This window comes from Tiliqua scincoides, chromosome 6 (genome assembly GCF_035046505.1).
Source record: "Tiliqua scincoides isolate rTilSci1 chromosome 6, rTilSci1.hap2, whole genome shotgun sequence".
In the NCBI taxonomy this organism is placed as follows: Eukaryota; Metazoa; Chordata; class Lepidosauria; order Squamata; family Scincidae; genus Tiliqua; species Tiliqua scincoides.
This window is the reverse complement of record NC_089826.1, coordinates 59367766-59394437: the sequence shown is the minus strand read 5'-3', so window position 1 is coordinate 59394437 and position 26672 is coordinate 59367766. Positions and strand designations below refer to the sequence as shown.

Genomic DNA, 26672 nt, shown 5'->3' with positions numbered 1-26672 from the left:
AAAGTATTTCTAAATGGAATCAGCTAGTATGAAATTCTGATATTCGTTGCCAAATATATTTTCACAGCACAAGATGAATAACTCTTTGTATTCAGAACTACTATAACCTGCCCAACCATAACTTATTGAATATTTACTCATAATAAAGCATTTATAATTCTGAGCATATAGTTTTTATTTTCTATTAAGACTTGTTAGCTTGCTCATTCAATACCTTGCAAGACTGCAACAGCCTGAATTTGCAGTACAAATCTAAGCATGACTACTCCAACAGGCATTACTCCCAGGTAAGTGTGTACAGGATCGCAACCTTGGTTTTATGTTAAATGCAGAAAAGTATCATGAAACTCAGGAATGTGTGTATTCCAACAAGGAGGGAACATAATGAGAGCTATAAAAGAATGTTAATCTCACCCCCCAAGCTTTTCCAGAAGAGGTTTCTGAGTGTTTCAGCATCTGTCAAATGGTTTTTGAATAGATTGCCAGCAAATGGGACAACATCAAACCAAAAAACAATGAATGTGCCATTGATTTTGACTTGAAGATTTGTTTTGTGGAGCACAGCAGCAATTTTAGTTTAGCTCTAGCTTCCTTGGCTACCGAAGTTGGTAGAGAACTGCTCAAAAGGCTGCTGTCAGATGACAACACACTGTTTATTGATTAATAGATTCCACCTTCTCTGCCCAGCCTGTTCATCTAAAGTTCATTAGTAATAATTCAAGGCCATAGCATAAACACAAGATACCATCAGCACCTTCAAACTAACAAAACAGTCTTGGGTAAACTAATTTCTTAACATTAAAAACACTGCATATTTCATTTAGCTAAAATATTTTAAAACCTGAAAGATCTCCAGCCAAATCTAAACAATTGTGTTGAAATTTTGAGTGAAAATAAACCAAATGGTGAACCATTCCACCTATTAATGGTGAACCCCATGTATTCATTTCAGAGTGCTGGGTGCTTCTGTTATAATTTGATTTGTAAAAAGAGGTGCTTGCTCATTAGCATCACACAATCCAAGCTATTAATTGAGTTAAATGATTTAACAGAACACTGTCTATCAACAACAGAAATTTGTTGTTACTAAAGGGGAACCAAACTGCTAAGGACTTAAGACGAAAACCACAAGGATCCTATCTGATGAATTAATTCATTCAGTAGTTTATCCAATACTTGGTGGAGCTGTGAAAAACTCTGATGGTATAAAGTTCCCCATTCCAAACTAAGCAAAAATCAGGGCCCAGTTCTATCCAATTTTCCAGTGCCGGTGCTGTAGTGCCAATGGGGTATGCACTGCTTCCTGTGTTGGGGGTGCAATCACAGACTCCTCCTCAAGATATGGGAATATTTGTTTCCTTACCTTGGGGCTGCATCGTGGCTGGACCGCTGCTGGAAAGTTGGATTGGGCCCTTAGTCCCCACACAAAAGTATGTTCTAGAATTCTAAGTTTCTGCATTGTTTTATGAACCAAAGAAGAGGTCATGAGCATGATGCAATACATTCCTGACTTCAAAGTCAGGTTGTGCATTTTGTTATTATATCCCAGTTTTCAGATATTGCCATCAGAAAAAGAATCATATACCACTGCCTGCCAATGCATCTGAGATGGCTGATTCTGGTAAATATAAATAACCATTTTTTATCATATCAATAAATTTACTGTATATTAGACCATATTATATTGTATGAACTAACTCCTATAAAATACAATGAATTCATACAACACATTACACATATTGTGAAGACTTAATCTGGCTGACTTTTGTAAAATAGAACACTATGAAGCAAAAGAGCTTTGTTAAAAAAACTGTATTTTTTTCCAAATCACTGAAACACATGGAAAGTGCAGAAACAAAAGTTAATATAGTGATGTACATGCGTATGTTTACAGACATTATTAGCACAGAAAGACATTCGTGATATAACCTGATTAAATATTTAGTTCAGTCCTGAGCATTTTATACTTCATGTAACAATAAGGTACAAAGTTGACATTTGATTTTCATCCTATAAAATGATTTACTATACTTTGTTCATTTGGCTAAACAATGTTGTACCTGCAATACTTGGAATTTGATAAATAGAATTCTACTAACATAAAAACATAAGGACTATTACATTTGTGCTATCCAGTGAAGGGTAAATTCTACATTATAAGTGATGTTTGTGTAGCACAGAACTTGATCAATATTTGTTCATATATTTCAAAGCCAGCATGTTGTTTCATTACTGCAAATAATATTACAGACCCTGACCAGAAGTCCCACAGGAATTTTGAAGTGAACGAGTTTTCTCTTCAGATGCCATTTTGTTTTTGGCATCCTATACAATTTACAGCACAATCCTACGCATGTCTATTCAGAAGGAAGTTCCATTGTGTTCAACTAGGGTGGGGGGTAATCCCAGAACAATGTGTATAAAATGCCCCTCTTATGCCCTGGTTGCCAGATGTCTACCCAAGATTTTACCCTTCCTTTTGCTATGCCCTAATAGGTTCTGAAGAGAAAACTCGTACAGCTGGACTTCTGATCAGGGACTAGACTAATAAAGTGGGTCAGCGCAAAAAACCAAATCAGTTTGAAATGCATTCATAAAAATTAGTTGATATTACTGTGGGCCTGTTGAGATGTTTTAATAGGAAGAGGATGTATTAATGCACAGAAGCTCTCTCATTTTAAAAATGAGCAAAATTTGCAAACAGCCAACAACATTATTCTTGCCAATATCCATTATTTATCAGAGAGAATCCTTTTTTGCTTCTCCTCCGAAATACATTTAACATGTTTTTATGGAACTAGAAAGCTCTATACATTTCTCAAAATAGCTTTTTAAACCTGCGAATTTTAAATTGCCAGAACGGAACTATATTAAGAAGTACATAAATAAGACTGAAAATAAATAAATCACAAAGGTACAACACTATACATCATTCTACGAACATTTTATATTGTCAAAACGGAGAAGCTGAAACAGTCAAACTTCATTTCTAAATTAAATAATTTTTGAAACTTTAGCTTTTAGAGATTGACCTCATCAGAATGAATGGCATGTATGTATTTATTTCTGTTTTAAAACATAGGTAAAACAAAAAAGGGTATCCATAAAGTATCAGGCATAGTTAGGTTACTGACTGCCTCCATGTCTGAACAATGTTTGAAAGATCAGAATAATTACAAAGGCTTGAGCATAATAAGAAAACCCTGGGGGGAGATTTACAAAAATAAATTAAGGCACAGTATTTTTTTTCCACCAGTAATTCTGAAGATGGCAACAAACATATTGTAATCATGATCTCCTAATCTTTCAAGATTATTACAGTCTGGCAAAAGTAAATACTCCATGTCACATTGGGCTTGACTAAAGGATGTAAATTATATTTTACAAAATGGAAAATACTCAAAGTTTTTTTGTTTTCTAGGTGAATTTCATACATAGTATGTTTGTATGTATGTGTAACACACACAAGCCTAAAGTGTAATTTTGCTTGTGCTCATTAAAAGGCTCCAAAACAGCCCACCCAGTTTACACTATCAAGATGAAACCCCATAATCTGTAAGCAGTATTATGTGCCTTACAGCTCAATCCTATGAATATATACTCTTACACCCAAGTAAGTGTGCACCATTAATTTAGCAAAAGTTGTTAGTTGCTGCTAGAACACAAATGCTAAAGTCTTCCATTCGTCCTTAGCATGGTTTGCTTAGCCCCTCTGTGACATAGCAGCCAAGCTAATGATAAAGTGATGACTTCTCTGTGTGCAAGTCCCAAAGTGACATCAGAGTTGATTGGTCACTTGATGCCAGATCAGCCTCAGAGACCACTGGCAGTGAACATGTTTACATACACACAAACCTATAGACATAAGCTGCTTTGAAGAGTCACCAGAAAATTACTCTGGTTTCCAGAATTTTCTTTGTCAATTCAAATTCTGAAAAGCACATTCATATCGTCTTTTACCTTTTGTCCACACAACAGCTGGTTTAAACAAGCTAAATTCTAGTCCATACCTTTATCATGCTTTTTCCTTATTGTGCCACAGTTAATTTAGGAATCAGCCTGCCTGGTGTATTTAAACTTTAGCATAATAAAACACCATTTTAAGTGCTTCATGTTATAGTTTTTCTTAATTCCTATACCAACAATATATTTGATACTTAGACCAATGAATTTTCTAAGAACCATTCTTTGAAATTGCACAGGTCTGTTCGGACTTTAAAACTTGACTATTCCTACAGGCTATTGGCTGTAGTACTAGACATACAAGGTTATAGTTAAATGCTAGTTTTGCCTTTTAAGTATTTGATTACTCAGGTTTAAATACTTTGCATGAGAACCTGAGTCCACTTTCAGGAAACAGCTGCCCTTTGGGTAGTTTCAGTTTAACACATTTCAGGGTTACAGGCTTGCCACATTACTGCTCCCAGGTTTCAGGAGAAAGAGACCTGATCACCTAAGTGCAGCCTAAAGTCCAGTACATTCACAAAATTATACTCTTGAAGCTCAGTATCCAATGCCTCTTCCGTCATATCAAACAAAGATAGATGGAGAAAAAGGGTGCTGAGAAGGAAATTCCAACACAGGTGACAGAATTCTAAACACCTGTTTTGCATGAGGCAGCCTTGCTGTTTTGGAAGAGGAGCTTCGGCTTGGTTGCTTTTGTACAAAAATATTGCATGGCCTCACAGCCATCTTCACAGTCTGCTCTTGTGAAAAACAACAGTGAAACAAAACTTCCTGCTGAACAGAAAATTTCTCAACACAGTGCAGTTCAACAGGATATACACACTTGGTACTGCCTTTGTTCCTTAGATCCATCTTTACAAAATAGTAGCATAACTGCAATACATACAAACTGTACAAAATTAGCATCATTGTACCAGAAATATTCTACTTTGGTTTTCTGGTGGGGAAGAACTGGGCATGAGAGAGAGAGAGAGAGAGAGAGAGAGAGAGAGAGAGAGAGAGCACACTTCTTGCATTAAAAAAATCAGAACACACAGTAAGTATGTGTAAAAAATACATTATTTTTTACAAGCAGTATCTATAGTGAGATGTAAAATAGACTGTTTTAAAATCAGGTAACTACGAGTATACTACAAAAACTTTTATCTTAAAATTTAAAAAGGATGAACAAGTAGAAAAACACCTCATGGGAGAGATATAATTAGACATCATCAGCTGGCAGAGATGGTATGCTGATCTTTGCTCGTGTGAAGTACGCAATCTTCTTCCTTAAAAAAATAAACAGGAGACAAAGGAAAACAATTTAAGTGGAAGTAAATAAAATATTTTGAACTCTAACATGCACAGTACATGTGAACTCTAACATACACAGTAGAAGATTAAAGCATGTAAGAACCAAGTCACAGGTTTCTATCCAAGCAAATCGACCAACCAACCAACCTTGGTCTAGTTGAACGTTTAGGCTTTAAAATATACTGACTACTTGATCAATTAAATTTGCCGTTAGAGGTAGTCACTGAATGGCTCCCAATGGTTTCCCAATCTAGCAAGGGAAAATGGAGGTTGAAAACCTGCTTCCATGCTCCATTCTCTCATGCAGAATTGGAGGAACTAACATAAGCAACCAGGAAAGTTGGAAATTGTACACCTGCATCCATATCACAATGTCAATTCAGGCCTCAGTGTATTAGTTGAAGTTCAGAGTCCTTTGCAGTAGATGAGAATAGGTACTGTCTGTGTATAGTACTGAACTAAGGCCAATACTTTCAAGAGACCCCAATGACCATCCTTAAAATGGACAGTTTATTCTGGGCATATACAGGTGAACATCACTTAGCGACGTTCCGACCTGCGACAACCTGCATGGTCCCTGTTCACCCCTCCAAGCCTCTGAAGGCAATGGAGCCATGCTTCCCTCACCTCTGGTGGCTTTTCTGAGTTTCACAGAGGCAGCATGCACCTGTATGCTGTTTCTGCGAGGCTCAAACTGGCTGTTTTGGCAGAAAAGATGCAACTTTTGGTTTTCTGAGGAAACTGGAAGTTGTGTCTTTTTGGCCGAAATGGCCAGTCTGAGCCTTGCAGAGGCAATGTGCGGATGCACACTGCCTCTGCAAGATTTAGAAAAGCCTCCAGAGGTGTGGGGAGTGTGCCTTCCCTCATCTTCAGAGGCTTCACTTAATGTCAAGTCTTGCTTGATGACGGGGTGCTGGTCTGCATTCCTGTCATTAAGGGACGTATGATCCTATTTTAACTTCTCCTCAGATGTCCAAAAAGGCTGTTTGTTTCCTCAGTCATTTCCTCTGTGTGTTTCAGACTCAGCCACTAAAATAGTCCTAATTATTTTTATCAACAAAACTGAACAAAATAAGTGTGTCATAGCACTTGAGGGGGATTAGGCCAAACTAAGGGCCAAACTACGCATCATATTAAGCATATCATTGCTTGCTTTTTGTTACTTTAATAGCAGTTGTGAGGGGGATCACAGTTCTTCTCAGAGAGGAAGCTACTGTTGGGGCAAATAGCAGCCCTAAAGGGTAACACTTATGGGTCCACTTTTGGCACCAAATATTAAGTGGATAATATTAAGTGGAAAAGGATAATATTAATATCTTTTTCATTCCCACATTGCAGTTTCCCTTCTGCCCCCATGGCTGCTATTTAGGAAATAAAAACTAAATACATATGGGACAATGATGTGCTTAATGTAATGTGCAGCTTTGACCCAATACTTAGACCTGAGTAACTATGTAACAATGTAACTAATTGAGAATGTGTTATAGTGGAAAAAATAGTGTACCAGATTGGAGGTTTGATCGATCACATACAGAGGACAGCTGCTAAGTCTGGTGTTCCCAAAGCATTTAATTAGATCTTTATCAAGGGACTTTATCAAGGGATTCCAGATCTTTATGGTCCAGCTCAATAAAACTACAGTTTGTTAGAGATTCCTACAACATAACTTTACTGAGCTGGTACATTAAAGATTTGAATATTCCCCTGACAAAACATACTGAAACATGTTGGGAATACAGTATCAGTCTTAGCAGCTGTCCTCTGTATGTGACGGATTAAACCTCTAGTCTGGTGACTGTTTCTTCCACCAAGACATTCTTAATTAGTTATGTTGCTACTCACTTCTAGTGGAAGTATCTAGCTGTTTTGGATCTTCTTCTTCATCTGCTGTAATATTTGATCAGTCCCACTGTACCAATGAACAGCTCAGTTGCTTTACCTACACATTTGAGTAATGTATGTAGTGTCATGGCTAAGGGGCCTGGTGGCAAATCAAGAATTCTCTGGTTTGCATCTCACCTTTGCCATGAGCTCACTAGGTACCTTAGGCGTACCACCACCTCTCAGCCTTCTCCATCTGCAATACGGGGATAATAATACCTACCTTACAGGTTTGTTGTAAGGATTACAGCAAAAATTATGCAGATGAAGTGATGTGCACACTCAAAGTGCTACACAAATGCTAAGTATTATTTTTACTATCCTTTTGTTGTCAATTTTTTGTAAAGTAAATATTTAAAATGATCAGATACAGTCGACAATTTCCAGTGACATCAATTTTCTGGTATGTGTGCATGCACGCAAGAAAGATAGGTTGAGCATTCACAGGCTTTTAAGTTGTCCTATTAAAGCAATCTTTTTAACTTTAACCATCTAAGCAGCAGATGGTATTTTATCACAGTGCTAACTGAGCACAAACTACACAGATGTCGTGTCTAGATATGATCATCTTGACTTCCTCTATTCTACAGGCACTCTATTTCTCCAGATTGGTCCTAAATAGAATACCTGGGCTGATGGCACAATTGCAGATTTGATGTGACCATCTCAGAACTAGCTGTGGAAAATCACAACAAATCTATTCTTATGCAATATTAAAAGAAAAAAAATGCATGCAGTATGGACATGAAAGCATCTCCCTTCTGATTAGTGTTGGGAAAAAAAAATGTTCATTTCAGCCAGGCTTTCTGCCAAAGCAAATCACAGTGCCAAACTTTGAAATACTCGATTGTCTTCACCAGCCAACTTGAAATAATTTGTATTTAAATGGCTCAAACTGGGCTGAGGATTTACTGATGACACCACTGATGACTTTTGCTTCAACCATTAGAGCAGGAGTACAAAGCCAATTACATTCAAAGCATAACACAATTGTTTTGCTTCCTTCCAGTTCTCAAATTGTGAATTGTAACACACAGCCTGAAGTTGTTGATGGTTCTTTTTATGAATATGCAATTTTTAACTGAACTATATTTATGGAATATATAATCCTACAGCATCAACTGGTTCTGGAAAGATGAAAAACATACAATGAGATGCTTATTGGTCAACACACACCTGTTCATTGGTTTTACAAAGCTCCAAGTGCTCAGAAATCTCATTACCTGAATGACTGCACCTGTAGTGGCACCTTCTGGCTCTGCTCCCGCAACCGGCACACATCCTTTGAAGCTTTCCTCATCAATTTTGCAGCACTTAAACCCTGTTTCTTTTCTTCCTTTGATTGTTCAGCCTGTTGAAGGAACCAAACAGCAGCTAACAGAACTGACAGTTGCAGAAACAAGGACACAAGGTGAATGGGAAAGAAGAATGTCCCCTTTAAGCCCATCAGACAACATTCCTACATTAACAGACACAGCATGAATTCAGAAGCAGAGGAGAGGTAGCTGTGTATTGTAGCCAAGAACTGTGCACTTCTCCTTTTATAAAATGAGAAGACATAGTGACACAGTAACAAAAACAGTGCGGGGTTCATTTAAACATGATCTGGATAGCCGAAAAGGGTTTCATGCTCCTGACAACTTTCTTAAAGGGCTTTTAAACCTCATTCAAGCATTTGCTTGCCAGAAGCAAGCCAGAACAAAGTTGCACTGGCATGTGACCATTACATACACAGGGGCTCACAGATGGATCAAGAGCCCTTTAAATGAGATGCCAGGTGACATGAAAACTGGCTTACACAAGGGCTTTTGCACACTCATATCAGTCCTTAGGATGCCAGGTATGACCTGGAATGTATAAGCAGACAGTACTCACGATCTCAAATGTTGCTCAGCCAAGGGTCTGAAAACTCTTCTGGCAATTGTGAATGTATAATATCTCAAACACCCCAAATCATCTTTCATTTATCTACTTCCTGTGACACTGATTAGTTTTATTAAACACTTTCCTGCTGTGTTAATAAAGTATTCTGGTATTTTAGGTGCACATTTTAACATGAGTACACTAAAAGCTCTAAAGTACCTATTGACTTTTGCATTTCTAATGGACATAATATTTCTACAGCAGGCACAGCTTTGCCTCATAGAAGAAACATACGGCTACTACTGAAGGAGATGCATGCAAGCTGTGGCAGTTGCATAGCCATAACGACTGCAACAATAAAAAAGGTATTTTATAGGCTTGAAGTAGGTTCCCATTTCTAGCTCTTCAAATGAAATGTTTATGCATTTACGATGGACTTAAGAACAATATATCCCCGTCGGAAGTTAAATATTTAATATAGGTTTTCAAGATGCAAAGAAGGAAGTACAAAACAAAGGAAAGGTTTTTCTGATTCGTAGCAGATAATCGTGAGAGAGGGAGAGTTATTCTGGACTTCTCAATGGCAGCGAGCGAATGCAAAATATTGACATCAGTGGATTTTAATTTAAAATCTATATATAACATTTTCAAAATAGAGAAGCCAAATTTGTTATTACAACAGTTTCTGCTGATATAGAAATCTGAGTTTCATGGAATTCCTTATGAGGAGTTCTCTAAAATGTGCTCTCATATGCCAGTAGAAAATTGTCCCAGTTAAATATATTACCTTTATTATTTTCACTTCTAACTTTTGAGACCAACGTAATCAGTCATTACCTCTTTTAAGTAGCATTTTTTCAAAATAAATACAGTTATAAATACAGTTTTGCCAAGTCTTCGAAAAATCTAAAAAATAAAAAAACAAAACCCCGAACTAGCATAAGAAGGATTATAAGATGGGGCAAAGGCCCATCTAGTCCAGCTTCCTGTATCTCACAGAGGCCCACTAGATTTTTCAGGGAGTATACAAGACAATAAGAAATCTGCATCCTGGTGCCCTCCCTTGCATCTGGCATTCTGAAGTAGCCTACTTCCAAAGTCAGGAGGTTGCACATACGCTTCATGGCTTGTAACCTGTGATAGACTTTACCACCAGAAATTCGTCCAGTTCTCTTTTAATGCTGTCTAGTCCAGATGCCATCACTGTCCTGTGGCAAGGAGTTCCACAGACTAATTACACGCTGGGTAAAAAATTTTTTTTTCTTTTGTCTATCTTAATTCTCCCAACACTCGATTTTAGAACAGGTCCCCTGATTCCAGTATTGTGTGAGAGAGAAAAGAACATCCCTGTATCCACTATATTCATCCCCTGCATAATTTTGCATAGCAGAATGTCTTGCTGAATCAGGCTAAAGGTGCATTGAATCCAGCATCCCATTTCTCACAGTGCCCCCGATGCCTCTGGAAACTCACAAGGAGGAATGAAAGCCACCCTGCTCTCCACTACTGCTCCCCTGGAAATGGCCTCCTTCAGTGCATATTGTCACTGAATCTGGAGGAAGCACATATCCATCATGACTAGTAGCTTGATGCTACCATGGGATGTGACTGCATTTGGGGAAATGTTACAGACCTGTACTTTTAACAAGCTACTATGTATATTCTTTTAACAATAATAGTAAATGGGACTTACTCCTGGGTAAGTGTGGGTAGGACAGCAGCCTAGGACTGCTTGATGATGTCACTTCCAGTCATGCCATCACTTCTGGTGGGTCCTGACAGATTCTCCTTCAAAAGAGTGGGTCCCAGTGCTAAATGTGTGAGAATCACTGTTCTAAACTACACCAAGTGCTACATATTATTATGTTTCATCTTTAGTTTTAACTTTTGTAGTTTTGATTGTATATTTAACTTTAGGGAAGCTGCTTTGAGCATTTTTTAAAAACAGAGACGTAGTGTAGAAACTACAAAAAAGTTGAAAATTTCACTGAAAGCATCAGATCTGTGCTGCACAAGTGAAAAAGGTTTAAGAAAACTAAGTGAATTTCCAGTCACTCTACCTACAAAAAGATGAACTGAAGGCTGCTTTGCACATTAAGGGAATGCAACAATCAAGAATATGCAAAGCAGCTGTACACCTTTTTGTACACCTGCTGTACCCAGATCTGTAGCACGCACATTTTTCTGCTTGGGGAGATGCACAATTCCCCTTTTACACGATACCTGGAACAAGGAAGCAAGATGTGCAAATGACTTATGAAACCCCTTCACTTTCTTTACAGTGAGGAAGCGCCTCTTAAACAAATAAAGAGATGAATAAGGCTTACATGACTGAGCCTTAACATTTTAAGGGAAAAAATGATAGAGAGAAATGGCAGTGAGATAAGAGAAGCTTATAAACTCACAAGAGGTATGGAGAGAGTGAAAAAAGAAATTTTATAAACTCCCAAAATGCAATAACTTAAGGGCCATCCATATAACACACAGGCAACGGATGGAACTTGCTGTCACAGGATGTTGGCCAGACATTTAAAAAAAATGAGATAACGACATGAGAAGATCAGTCCATCAGTGGCTACAGGCCAAGAAAAGCAAAAGCCCAACCTCCATGGTCAGAGATACTGTGTTTCCAATGTCCAGATGCTGAGAATTTCAAACTAATCTAAAAACATGGAATTTTGAGACTGCACATCTTTTAATTAAGCGAACACTGGTGGTTTCATATATGTGCTTCTCTTTCATTTAGATAACTGTGCTATTTATACCTGTTTTTCAGCTTGTTTTAAGAGCTTTTGGAATCTTTCATCCTCCAGCACACATGGAGGAAGCTCTGTCTCCCCTCTCGCTTTCATCTCCTCCAACTTCTGCTTCAGATCACGCAACGTCTGCAGTTCATCATCCAGGCGACTTTGACGTGTGCGAGAAGCCTGGAGATCCAGTTCCAAGTCAAGAGAGGTGCGGACAGGCTGCTCTTGCGCTGCTCTTCGCATACTAGGCTGGCAAGCAGGCTAGAGTTTTCAGAAATTTCAATAAATAAGAGCACATACAATATACTATAGATCACTAATGGAACATTCCAAGTGTACCAGTGGTTCTCAGACTGGTGGGTCACGACCCACCAGTTTGTGTAAGGGTTCCCTGTCCCTTTGTGAGCCCCAGGATTGCACTGTTAAAGGGGGCAGGGGGTGCTTTTACTTATTGTGGACTTGGGCAAGCAGCAGGAGGTGTGGGGAGCCCCGCAGAGCAGAACACCTCCTGCTGCCTGTCCAAGCCCACAGTAAATAAAAGCAGCCCCCATGCCCCCTCTTAGCAACATGACCCGGAGATTGAGTTGCTGCCCTCGCCTTTCCTCCACAAAGACTTACTTAGGGAGTAAATCTTCCTAAAAGTTTGAGAACCACTGCTTTATACAGAATATACATATATACACGTATTCAGAATATATAGATGGGTCTGTGTTATCCATAGATTTAGGACCCATGGATTCCAGTATCCACAGGTCCCCAAACCTGTGGGTCGGAGCCAACTAGACCTTCCAGAGGTGCGGGGAGCTGTGCTCCCCCAGCCCGTGGGGGGCGTTCCTGGAGAGCCACATGCAGCCTTCCCAGCCCTTAGAAAGTCACTTCCAATTTTTTGTAAAAACCAGAAGTGATGATTTAAGGACTTAAAAGGTTTCCTGAGAGCCAGGGAGGCTACATGCAGCCTCCCCAGCCCATAGAACACCCTTTGGAGGTGAGGGGAGCACAGCTCCTTTCACTTCTGGAGAATTTCAGGGTCCCGAAACCCACATATTTCATTATCTGCAGGTTTCCTTATCTGCAGAGGGTCGTGGAATGGAACCCCCATGGATAATGAGGGCAGTCCTGTACATATAAATGTTTGTATATAGGAGTACATTGTCCAAACGTATTGTACCGACACACATATAATTGTATATACAGGTAGAGTCTCACTATTTGCAAGGGTTCTGTTCCCAGAACTCATGTGGATGGCAAAAACTGCATTAAAGCAAATCCATTTAAAAAACAGTGTCCCTTTGCTAGGCGATTTAAAAACAGCCTAGCTGACCTTTGTGATGTAAGACAGAGTCATTAAGCAGACAATCCATCAGTCAGTCTCTCTCCAGGCGCTTAGAAAGGTTTCATTCCAAGTCAATGACTTGTGTCTTCACCCACAGCAAAGTGATTATCTTTCTTTCATGTGCTCAGGGAAGGGAGGGATCGCTTGCCTTGGAGTGAAGCTACTGCAAGTGCCTGGAGATAGAATGATCAATGGATTGTAAAGTGGCTGCCCTCTCTTGCATTAATGAGGCTATTGCTAAATGACTGTTTTTCTTTAATTTAAAGGGCCCTTCTCAGCATGTTGAGATAGAAAAATCTGTGGATTTTTCCATAGGTGAAAAATCCATGAATAATTTGGTTATACAGGTGGAGCCTCGTTATTTGCGAGGGTTCCGTTCCTGGAGCCCACACACATACCAAATTTCACGTGGAACCAAGTCACAGGAAATTTGGGCTCTACCCACCTCCGAACACGACCAAAGTCTTCCGCCGGTCACGTCCATAGGTGTTCTGAGGCCTGTGGAAACCTTGCGCAGCCTCCCCGGGCATCAAAATGGCCTCCAGAGGTCCTAGAAGGGCACTTCCGGTTTTTGCGCAGCGGGCCTCAGAAAGGCCTCTAAATGCCTCAGAGGCTAGTTCTCCGGAGGTGACTGGAGCTGTGCTCCAGTTGCCTCTGGAGGCCCTTGGAGGTTGCGCACAGCCTCCATGGGCCTCAGAAAGGCCTCCAAAGGTCCTAGAGAGGCACTTCCGGGTTTTGTCCTGTAGCTGTGCTCCAGTCACCTTCAGAGGCTCTTATGAGACCCGTGGAGGCCGTGCACAGCCTCCATAGGTCTCCGGAGGTCCTAGAGAGGCATTTTCGGTTTTCGGTCAAAAACTGGAAGTGCATCTCTAGGACCTCTGGAGGCCATTGTGAGGCTCGTGGGGGCTACATGCGGCCTCCACAGGCTTCAGAAACGGCTCCAGAGGCGACTGGAGCACAGCTCCAGTTGCCTCCGGAGGGTTCAGGTGGGGCCAAATCCGGCTCCATGCAGGTTCTGGGGACCCACGTTGAGTCAGATTCTCGGTTACAAATACCGCAAATAAAGAGGCTCCACCTGTACCTGTAATCGCTTGCATGACTGTCTCTCTACCACAGTAAGAAAAGCAGTTTTTTTAAACTATGATTTTAAAGGGTGCATTTTTCCCCTTCTCCAGGGATCAGCACATTCCTTCTCATTTGCAGGGGCCATTCGTGTTGAGTCAAATCTGTGGATAAAAATTCTGTGTATAACAAGGTTGGACCTATAGACTTAAATTCCATAGGGCTATTGCTCTGCACTTGACTTTTTGAAAGTGGTCAGTGTTTGAAGCTTCAGAAGATAGACACAGGTTATCAGTCATTGGGTGGAATCCTAACCCCTTATGTCAGTGCTTTCCAGCACTGACATAAGGGCAATGCAGCTCCGAGGTAAGGGAACAAACATTCCCTTACTTTGAGGAGGCCTCTGTGAGTGACACCCAACTTTAGGATGCAGCACACGTCCCATTGGCACCGCTATGCCAGTGCTGGAAAGCACAGACATAAGGGGTTAGGACTGCGCCTATTGTTTATTACTGATTTTTAGCTATAGGTCATTATAGGTTAACAACACATTCCACTAATTGTTTGTTCTTTTTAATTATAGCAACATTCCTTTTAATTTTTAAATAGCATGGTAATACAACAAGCTTAACCAACTAATACATTTGCATTAAAGTGAACAACACACCTTTAAATAATGTACACATTAAATTTAAATTATGAGTTTCACTTCCTGAGTCAATAAATGGGAGCCATGTCCTCTGGTATGTCTTAGTTCTTTTTAATGCTATGGGTGTTCTTATTTTCTATTACAGATGTATGGCACAAATGTAATTTTTGCTATTCTTTTTTGCCAAAACACATATGCTGGGAATTTTACCCTCTGTTCCTTAAACATTTACTATTATATATCATTTTATACTTTAGAGGGGTCTGTCTCACTTTTGAAGAATCTCATGGTCCCTGCTGAACTGCAATTGATTTCTAACAAGATATTATTAGCCAGAACTAGGCATCTGGTGCTGATAGGTCTGGGAACCACAACTGTTGCTAAATAAGTACGAAGCAGGGAGAAGGTGCAATCTGAAATTCTGTGAGTGCATGTGTTTTATTGACTCTTCTCACACCCATCAGTTTAATATACAAGTCCCTCCCATTCAGCTAGGATTCACAGGTGGATGTTTGCCACTTAATGGAAAAGCAGCAGCAATGATCAGGACTGGACTGGGTGGTTGCAACCAAAAAGCAGCAGGTGGGAGATGGATTACATGACCCTACCTGGCACTATTCCATTACAAAGGGTACTCTCTTCCAGACACTTTGCAACTTTTTGGTTTTAGCTATGATTTCCAGGACCAACATCCAGTTCTGCCCACTGTTTCCCAATACTGAGCTTAATGTGGGTTTAAGCATGGTGTGGTGGGAAAAAGGTTAATGCAGGGTAAAGTCTGCACTCTTTCAAGAAGAATTTTTTTCATGTGCATAACACTAACAAAACCTAGTTAGGAGTTAATCTTCACATTCAGAAATATCTTTCTGGCATCTCCAGAGGCTTCAGAAAGTCTCCCAGATGTAACTGGAAAAGACCTCTGGTTGCATCTGGGGGCTCAGGTCCAGCCCTTCACTGCAGGTTCAGAACCCGCAGTGTGTGGAATTTGCAGTTCCCAGATCCACAGATAAAAAGGCTGGACCTGTACACACCTCACATTGAATTCAATGGGGCTCATATTTGAGTAGACATAATAGGATTAAGCCATCAGAAAACCATCCAAACCACTTCAGAAGCAAGACATCACTCTGCGTCTTCTGTAATCTGCAAAATTCAGAGCACTTTGAAAGCTAGCATGTCAGAAAGATTCAGGGAAAAGGATAATTTTGAACATGAGGTTTGTTTCTTGGTTTTAAATGGGTATAGAACACTGAAGTACTAGGTCATATCTGCATGTTTTACCCAATACTTGGTTATATCTGCAAAATTACTCCATTCATCTAGCAAAGTGGTTTAAATGGAAGAAAAGCCAACCACTACTCTGGTCAGAACAGCACGTACCCTTTTCACTCTCAAGCTCCGCCGTTCTGTGGCATTTCTCACAAAGAGGGACTTTTTGGCCAATGTTGAGCTGTCACTATCGCTCCGATTCAACTGTCAAAAAAAAGAACAGAAAAATTTACAAGACAAAGCAGCTCAATTTACAAAGCAGCTTGTAGTTTAAAGTTACTTTGAGTATCTATGGCATGTGCTGTTGGACAAGGCCCATACTCTAGCATTAGTCAATTAATGCAATACAGTTGTCCATCGTCTTAAGTGAGGGATATGTTCCAGAATCAGTGTAAAGTTAACATCACGTACACTCAAAATTACATTGAATATCCCTTCCAATTGGAAAATATGTACCTGTTCTTTAAAAATTACAAGTGATAGGTGGAAACGGAGATCAACTGAGTAAATAGCAGCTTCATTCTCTGATCTCAGACTCACCCTCAAGTACGCATTTAGTAAGTGGAATGGTGGGTGGAAATGCCTGCACTATTTGAACTACTTTCTCTCTCTCCCCCTTTTCTATTTACTAACTGTGTGCAGTTGAAACTGCACTTAAGATTAGAGGTAATGCTGTAATGCTAAAAAGCAACAGATCAATTATTTAACTGCACAGAAACAAATTAGATTATGATGGCAATGTGTTAACAGTCTTTAGAAATAATCAAGCACCAAGTGCTTTATTGTCCTCTAATTTCAAAACATGAGCATCTGCTTACTTGCCTATGGCAAACCCTTGTTAGAACTGCCAAAGAAAAATCACATTTATATCCATGGTTCATCAACTAACAATCTCCGCTCCTGGTTAATAATGTACACATCTTCTTTGAGACACCATTGTTCATTGTACTACTAATGAATTTGTTTCTGTGTTATACCATTTAGATTGTAACTGAATTATTGAGCCCTCAACAGCACAACAATCTCTCAAAGAAAATTGTACAGCAGCTTAAGAAACAACACTCTGAAAAATCAATAGAAAACTTATACGCATATGCAGAATATTGTGCTCTTTTTTCTGCAATTGGGACCATCACTGCTTAAATGGAAACCATGGCAGGACTATGCATAGTGATCATGAAAAAGGAAACTTCTATCAAAATGGCCCTATTATGGCATCACCCTAAACCAAGGTTTAGTGCTGCAGATATGAGCTATCCCCTTGCATGCAGCAATTGAACCCTTCTGTTGCTGGTTCAGCAGCAAACTATGTTTCATATCTGAACCTGGTTCAGCAGCAAACTATGGTTGACCAGGATTGCAGGATTTAGACAACATGACAACTATGGTTTTGACACACAGCATGAACAGAAGTTTCTAATTTATCTTTTGTGTGTTCTGGGGGAATGGGAAAGAACGCACAAGAGCCTGAGGTCATAATGCTAAATTTTGGTTAGCATCATTTCTGAATACAGAAAATTAGGTTACAACTTATTAAACAGCAATTGTCTTGCGTGTTTGCAGGATCATGAAGAGATTTTATCTGCCTGGAATTACTAACCATAATTGTAGCTAGAAATTTCTGTATGGTTTTGGCCATCATTGCTCTGTTTGTTGAGGGGGTGGAACAACGAGTCAACATTGTTCTTGACTCAGATTTTTTTTGGCCATCAATTTGATATATGCCACCCACATTTTGCATTACATCAGACTGTAGGTGCTAAGGGCTGCAATATGCTGCATTCAAAAGGCATGATGTTTCACCAAATTATTTATTTTTTCCCTTTCCTACTCTTGTATTTCCTCCCCCCCCCCTTTTTTTAGTCTATATTGCAAGCTACTTGGGAACAGAGACCTATCTATTTTGCTTAGGCAGCTCTCCCACATACATAAAGAACAATAACAACAAATTTAACAGTGTCTTGTCTTACTTTATAGAACTTCACTTTTAAGTCTCTCTGTTTCTGTCAACTAATTGCTGCTTTCCTCACCTTCATCTCCTCCTTTTTCTATCTGCTGAATGGGTTATGGGAAGAGGAGCAGGTGTTGCAAGTGTGGGTATTGTTGAAGGACTGTTTTGTATTATTATATAAACAAAAATGTCATATTAACTTTAAATTAAAAAAAGAAACATAAAAGATATACTTTTCAGTTCTTCTGGAAGACATATTAGACAACATTATGTACAAGAATTATACCATAGAATTTGCAATAATTAACTAGCTCTGAGCCTTAAAATACACTGATGTAGCTAGCGTCTGAAAAATAGTGTGTGATCTAGGTTTCTCTCTCCACAAAGAGAAATTCATTTTCCTACCACAGGAAGTGAACTGTTAAGTGATCATCGATGATAACGGTCATATGTTAGTGCTTAAATATCACTTATGCACTTGAGGCGGTACAAACAGAATCGGAAACTTGGCTTCACATTGCATAGGTGCAGGGGAAAAAAATCGAGTAAGCTGAATAATAAATAATAAAAAAATATATTAAAACAGTTTGTAATTATCTTGTGGCAAATGGGGCAATTAGTAGCAGCCACCTTAGATTTCTTAAGATTGAATCATGTGAGACCAACTCAGTATTCAAATTGGGAAAATAACTTTTAGTGAAGGCTTTGGACCTAATCCCAAGTGACAGTCTCCTCAGAAGCCTTCATGTAGAGGGAAACTTTGCAGAGGGAAAAATAATGAGAAGAGCATACAACTGGCCCACACACACAGAGGTTAAAAGACTGAAAGAGGTACTCAGTGGTACTGTGCAGAGAGCACAACCAAGGCAGATTTAGGGATTAGCAGCATACACATATGGTCCAATGTCACTTTGCAATAGGGCAATGCAGAGTTCTCCAGGCCCACCATCTGGCCCTTGTTCACCTGTCAGGCATGAAGTTAGACTACCACAGGAAGTATCTTATTTCATGCTGCACAGTGGCACTGTCATGGACGGAACACTGTTACAATGACACCCAAGGATTGGTATCCTCTCCTCACTCCAATGTCAGTTATTCATTTTCTGTTCAGTCTTTTCAAGATGAGCACAAGAAGCTGGAAGTCAAATGAACTGGACTGCAGGAAGTGAGTGCAATGGGGGTGCAACCTGCCAGGAAGTCTATAGTTCCTACAAACACACAAGCTTTATGTCTGCCATTATATCAGCAAGCAGTTTGTTAATAATGTATAAAACATAAACCACAAGCAAACATGATACTGTCCTACTAGGGTAGGACTGAGGAGTTCAATCAGTTAAAAATACAGGAAGGCAGGAAAGAGATTATTCATATGCTCAGCCCCCCATACAGTGTAACCCTCTCATGTGACTGCACCATCTCCCATTTCACATAAGTGTGGGTTACTTATTTGAAGGAACTGCCATATGAAAATGCATACATCCCTTATAAGCTTTTGCTTATATCATTCTTTGGAAACTGCTCCGCTGAACTCATCGTGGGAGGTTTCAGCTTCTTCAAGTAAGGTAGTCTCAGAAAGTACCCTCAAAATCAATGCCATTTCCACACTAACATAAGAAATCTAAAAACTATAACCAGTGCTAAGAAATCCCACAGAAGCAGTATGCTACTTATAAACAATTCTCCTTGCAGTGGTTTGAGTAGCTCATCAAGGCTTCAATTATTTTAGGGAATTAAAATAATCAAACAGCTACTCTGCTTATACAGTGAAATCTGGACACGTGAGGAAGTAAGCGAAAGAGGCAGGTATTAACAGCAAAAAGTTCCATGACAGAATTTACCTCTTTGTAGTAACACCAAAACAGCATTTCTTTTTTCACATACATTACACAGGTGAAAAAGACAATTTGCCATGCTCAGTCAGACAGACAGACACTGGGCTCTCAGTGCACAGCTCCATTCCAATAATGTTAAAATGGGTCTTAATAGTACCTCATGGAGAACATGCTTCATCTTACCCTACAGATGTACTGGTTCCGCTCGCCCAGAGAGAAGGTTTGTGAGCGTACAATCACACTGTTTCTGACAAAGGGATGCTGTTGAGACTTCAGGCTGGCTCTGTCCTTGGGTCGGACAGTCACATTCTCATTCCCATCATCTGTATTAGTTTCTTTATCAACCTGTTGAGGATAAATGTACCATTTTTAAAAACCTGCCAACCTCAACAAGCTTTTCTTTTCTTTTAATCATATCTTGGCACAGTTAAGTAGCTAACATCAAACCAAAGGAATACAAATGCGCTGGTTTTTCAAGAAAGTAAAAAGTTAATTGCCAACTTGAGCTCTTTAGGAGGATGGGTGCTCATGTTCTAACGGGGACATCAGTACATCTTATTAGGCACAGCATCACATGTCTGAACATGTTTATCTGAACATGTTTCTGGAGGGAAAATCCATTATGGGTTACAAGCCATGATGTGTACGTGCAACCTCCTGATTTTAGAAATGGGCTATGTCAGAATGCCAATGCAAGGGAGGGCACCAGGATGCAGGTCTCTTGTTATCTGGTGTGCTCCCTGGGGCATTTGGTGGGCCGCTGTGAGACACAGGAAGCTGGACTAGATGGGCCTATGGCCTGATCCAGTGGGGCTGTTCTTATGTCTATCGGATAGAATTATGTCTATCTGAATTATGAACAATTGATCACATGCATATTATCTTTAATCTTAAAGACTTGAGACCCAGGCTGACATAATTAAAAACCAGCTATCATAATGCTAGAGGTTTCTGGTTTAGTTAATGGAAAGAAAACCTTGCAGGATGCTAACCTTAAGTGAATGTCAAGTAAAGAGAATCTCATTGTCTGTTAATAAGTAAAATGTTTATTGTGCAATATTATGTATGTCTATTCAGAAGTAAGCCCTATTTAGTTAAATGGGATTTACTCCCAGATAAGTACATATACGACTGTAGACTTTGGGCCCAATTCTATTCAGTGCGTGCTGGCTCATTTCTCCATGCACTGTCACAAACATGCTGCAAAACATGTTTGTGGGCCCTGGCGCCAGTGGAGTGCTAGTGCTAGCCCAGCAGTGCTGGGCTAGAGCTGGTGGAATATTGGAGCACCGTCGCTTAGTGTTTGCACCGACCTCTGGGCAGCAGAGAGGTAAGTGCGGGGAGAAGGCAGGAAGGAGGCATTCCAGGGTGGGAGGAGAAGGAGGGAGGGCAGGGAGGAGGCGTGCCGGGGGAGGGAACGGTGGAGCAAAGCTCCATCAGATCCTGAGCCTCCAAGTTGGGCTGTTCGCCTGACACAGAGACATTGAATTCTATACCGACCCTTGGGTCATCTTAGAATTGAGTAGCCCCATTGCGGGGTCATGCACTTTACCTGGGGGAAGTGGACGAAAGTCCCTTTCTTCTGAGGAGGTGGCAGTGGCTGCCTGGGGCATGCTGGATGCAGCAGCAGCAGTTTTCATCACTGCTACAGCCCCATGTGCTGGGGATTGGGTAGCCTGTTAGGTTAGGGTGACCATTTGTTTTCAAGAAAGCCACACTGTCCTAATCTACCAGTCGTGAAATTACTATTTAAGAAAGATATTTGCTACTTAAGCTATTAATAAAATTAATCAGAACTGGCCACTGCTGTAATGTCTCTATGTATCCACTTCAGGCAGCAATTTTCAACCTTTTTCATCTCATGGCACACTGACAAGGCACTAAAATTGTCAATGCACACCTTCAGTTTTTTGATAGTTGACAAGGCACACCTTGCCACCAGCCAGGGCTCACATTCCCCCAGTGGCCCTACTAATAAATGACCTTCCCCAAACTCCCATGACACACTTGCAGACCATTCACAGCATATCAGTGTGTGGTTGAAATTTGCTGACTTAAGGTGCGGTTGAGGAAACCTACAGGTTTTTCCTTTTATTTATTCTCATTTAACAGAACAACAGGTAAAGGATCAAAACCAGCTCTCAATTGAAAAAGGACATTAAAAAGGTTTCAACAAGCCAACTTTTTTTCCAGGTATCCCAGCTGGCTTATCTCAAACTTCTGCTTTTGTTGCTTTTTCCACAGGAGCTGTGACGTCAAGGAGGAAGAGTTATCTGGAACCACTTTGCTCATGTGGAAAATTAAATAAGCAAGAAAAAAATAAAAGGAAGGAAGGGAGAAAAGGAGATAAGGTGGAACTATTCAAGAATAAGAGCACACTTGTTCAAAGCTCTCCACAAAACAGTTCAAGGTACTAGCCTGTTTCCAAAGCAATTTCTGCTATTTAGGTCAAAAACTCATCTAGGTAGTACGTAAAAATTCTCGGTTTCACACTGAAGTATGTACAAAACATTTAGGTATCTTGAGAAAAAACATCAGCCTTATATCGATTTCCTAAGCATTGCTCTTTGATCAACTATTTCTTTTCTGAGTGCTCAGGAATAGATTTGATACATAACTTTTGGAAACTTTTCTTTGCTGTTTTAACAATATAAACGCTGTTTAGAGAACTCAGTGGTTTAACGTCATGGTCTTGTACTTCTCAAGTTTCAGTGTTTTATACTTCTGTAGGCTTGAAGCTAGTTGAAGGTAGATGAACGCAGCCCCCCAAAATGTGCCGTAAAGCACATTTGCATGAGCCGCCAGTGCTAGCCCAGTGGTTTGCGGTGCTGCATCCTGGTGCAGTACTGGTTGGCACAGGTAAGGTTGCACCAGGTGGCAAATGGTGTGTGTGTGTGTGTGTGGCAGGAGGGCATTTTGGAGGCAGGGAGTAAGCGTTTTGAGCGCAGGTGGGAGGAATGGGGACAGATTGGGCCTGGGAGGGGGCACGGTTGGTGAAGATGATGCAGATCTGAGAAGCTCCATAGGGATGGCTGGGGCTTTACTTGGGGTAACAGAAATACAGTTGCCCCTTTGCATTCATGGGGTTTTGTTACCAGAACCTCTGCAGATGCCGAAACCCATGGATTAGCAAATCAGCGGGTTGGGGCTTACCTGACTTCCGGATGTGAGGTTTTCAGAAAACCTCAGAGTACCTCTCTGACACCTTCGGGGGGGGGCATTTCTGTGGTCTGCAGAGGCTGCGCTTGGCCTCCTGGGCCTCAGAAAGTCTCCCATATGTGACCATTCTGGTTGCGTTTGACACGTAAGGTGGGCCCTCCACTGCGATTCAGAGCCTGTGGTGAGTCAGATTTGCATGTTCTGAACCCTGCGGATAAAAAAGGCCCACCTGTAAATCCCCTTACCCCAAAGATACCTGTAGCTGCCTCCTGAGCTACACTGTATGTAGCATAGGCAATCTGGGCCCGCTGCACCAGCACAGTTTAGGACTGGGCTATTAATCTACTAATGCTGATAAATTTCCATATGATTAAAACAATATTGCTGAAAGAATAATGCTGAAAGCAAAAAGGATATTTTGTTGTTTTAAAAGACACATGCACATGTCATGGCAGGTTGCATCTCAGAGGAAGCATTCCCTCTTGTGTAAGAGAAGGAACTAGGTCTTAAGAGACCACTTTTTAAAGTTTTTGTTTTACAATAACTAACAATATTTTTAAATGTGCTGTTCTCTTTGGGACACCTGTTTAGTGAATCTAAAGATTTTTAACTGATTAATCCACCTGATCATTTGACTAAACGTATCCCTTGTGTTTCAGATAAAAAACACAAACTTCTCGCATTACTCTGAAGAGCTCAGCCCTTGTTATTAAAACTTCATAACAAAAGCAAAAACAAAAATATTAAACCATTCGTGTATGCAAGTATAGCTTAAACATTAAATAACCTATTAAATATTTAATACATTCATTATTAAACATGAATAATCTACCAAATAAACATTAAATGTTAACTAGCAAGCTGAATGCTTTTCTTGCGGACTTAAGGATATATCAAACAAAAAAACATGACTCTGCTGGGGGGGTGGTGGTGGAGGGAGAAGAACCTGACAGAACTCAGCGGAGAGTTTAAAAGTGAGTCGACTGCATGTATTTATAACAGTGCTGAAAATTTTAAGCAAATTCTTCATGACAAACATTCATGCCTTTACACTTGAAACACACCACCCTGATAGGCCAGAAATAGCCACCAGATGATGGAGTCTTCTTCATGGTGCTTTAGAGCAACATAATCTAAAATATTCACCAGCATGGGTGGTAGTGTTGCTGGCTCACTGTGCTGTACATCTGTCCCGTCTTCCCCATCCTTGATTTCCTCTGCCCCCACCAATTCAAAGCAGAATTTTTCAACATCGGCAGATCTGTCTTGTGCAGCCTCTTTAATTTTGTCCTCTTCTTCAGTCATAACCTCACTGGATGGTTCTGCCAACATTCCTGGCCTGTGAGAACAAAGTAACCTGAGTTTACCCTTGAACTGACAAGACAAAGTCCTGCAAAGAGGAAAGTACTGACATGCATGGGACCCAAACCCATTACAAAAGATGTATTATCTTGGCAAGAACCTGATTAGAATTTTGCTAAAATGCTTTCATCATCCTACAAGTGAATGCATCATATTAACCAATCTGATCAAAGAAAAACAGGAATGCCTTCTACAAATCAGCTCCTTGAGTGTTCTGATAAAGGCATATTACATTTGACATCGCCATAGGATTCCACTGAAGAGTTGCAAAAACTGTATGTCCCTTGTCCAGATTATTAACCCAAATCTAGGCTAATTATGTGTGTTCTCAGTAGATATGCAGCTTTTTCCAGCAGGATTCATTAAGAACAAACACTTAAGCTGTATCAAGAACTTCTTCACAAGATTTTAAACACAGGACAATAAACTCATATCGAAATGCATTTCTTATAAAAGATTCATTTTCCAGACTTCCAGATTGTGTCCAACCTAAGGATGTAGCCCAAGAAGCGGTGTGCATATTCAGAGGCAGTATGCCACTGAATACCAACTGCTGAGGAAAGGGGTGGAGGGGAAACTGTAGGGGAGGAATACTGCCTTCATGCTTTGCTTGGCCACTGTGGGACACTGGACTAGATGGCCCTTTGGTCTGATCCAACAGAACTCATGCAGATCAGACTGAAAGGGAAAGGGTAAGAGGAGAAGGACTGTGTGTCAGCTCATGCTTCATTCATCATTCTCCTTGCAACCATCCTTATTAAAGGCAGAAGCTGCCATTAAAGAATAAACAAACAACCTGTCTCTTCAGCAGTGAGAGATGGTTGCACAAAAAAACAGCAAATGAAGCATGTATGATTCTTCCCCAAGGCATCCAATGTGATGTTGTTTTTATTTTGACAATGTTTGATGATCCATGGATGATTCTTTCAGTATTTTTGTTCTTCTATACTCTACAATTGCAAATACAGTTTTATAAATGAACAAAGAGTTCAGTATACCAGTCTTCCTCAGCACTTTGTGGTTCCTCTGCTTCCTTGTCTTCATCCTCCTCCCCTTCCTCCTCCTCTGCCAATTCTTGTTCCACTGCTTGCAACTCAGCTGATGTCCTTTCCAGTAATGCTGACACGGCATCCTAAAAGAGGCATTGAAAGAAGATCTACGGCATACTGGGTTTCATAAAGTGACACCAGAAAGCCCTCACTTCAATGTTTGTGAACATGGTCAATATCAGGCAAAACAACAGGGCAGCATCTAATATTTTGGTGAAGTCCATGTTTCCTGATGAATCCCCTGTGTCCCTGATCTTTTCAGTGTTTGGGGCAGTTTTACCTCACCAGCAGCAGTCTATGCCATTCAGCTGCTGGGATCAGCTTACAGACAGCTTTTGTCTTTTTCTTGTAGATGCCATTAGCCATGAAGAGGAATTCAGTTTCTCTCCCATCTGAGATAGCAAGTACCCTCTAAAAGTTAGAATGTGGCTGCCGATTGGCTCACATTCCTCTCTGATTTATTCCTCCAGCCAGGGAGTGTCCTCATTCCAGTGAATATAAAAACTCCTAGCACACAGGAAGCTGCAGTAGTTATCTTCCAGCACTCTGGGAACCCACCCTGTGGGACTTGGAGAGGAGATGCACTTGCTGAACAGCAAATGAAAAGAGGTGGAGGTTCATTCTTAGCAAAGAAAGGTTTAGCTAGAATGTGTTAACTTCCACTTCATTTCAGTCTATATTGCAAAGTCCTCCCAGCAGTCACAAACATCACCCTCGGGGTAGGGAAGGACCAGGGGAGGTTCCCAAGTCAACCAGGATTTAACCCTCCTCCACCTACACCATCCTCCACAAACCCCCAAGAGCAATGGTTATTTATTTAGCTTACTCCAAGCCCCAGGTCCTATTAACATACATGTCCTTGGTTAATTATTGCACTAAATTTTCATGTAAAAGATTTTTATTATAGCTTTAAGGGAGCTTCAATTGCTCCAATAACATATTTACATGAATTACAGTAGCTTAAAAACAAAAAAAATATCTAAAAAGCGGCTAAAATTACCATCTTTCAGGTCTCTCAGCATTTCTTCCAGTATAAAAGCTGTTAACCCCCAGCTCCCTTCCTCCTGCTGTGTGTGTTTTCAGGCACCCATGCCCAGGTTTTATTCTTTAAATTACTAATGCAGTACACCTGGGTAACAAACACCCAACTTAATCCATATTAAAGGGAAAGGGACTTGCCCCACCCCGTGACACCAGCTACCACCTTGACCCACATGTCTTCCCTTGTCATTGTTTAATTTTTTTTATTTTTAATT

At 40.3% G+C, this 26672-nt stretch overlaps 1 protein-coding gene across 1 annotated transcript in view; it reads right to left on the bottom strand.

Moving 5' to 3' along the window:
• Window positions 1–1797: 1797 nt before the first annotated feature.
• The window catches only part of WWC2 (WW and C2 domain containing 2), a 137774-nt gene continuing 112899 nt past the window's right edge, over window positions 1798–26672 (bottom strand). Inside the window, exons 17-23 of the mRNA XM_066631782.1 lie at window positions 25366–25499; window positions 24152–24344; window positions 20030–20191; window positions 16175–16267; window positions 11769–12011; window positions 8364–8491; window positions 1798–5234 (exon numbers count right to left, since the gene is read on the bottom strand). Of these exons, the coding sequence (XP_066487879.1) occupies window positions 5168–5234; window positions 8364–8491; window positions 11769–12011; window positions 16175–16267; window positions 20030–20191; window positions 24152–24344; window positions 25366–25499 (1020 nt within the window). The 3' untranslated portion in view covers window positions 1798–5167. The remainder of the gene's footprint in view (window positions 5235–8363; window positions 8492–11768; window positions 12012–16174; window positions 16268–20029; window positions 20192–24151; window positions 24345–25365; window positions 25500–26672) is intronic.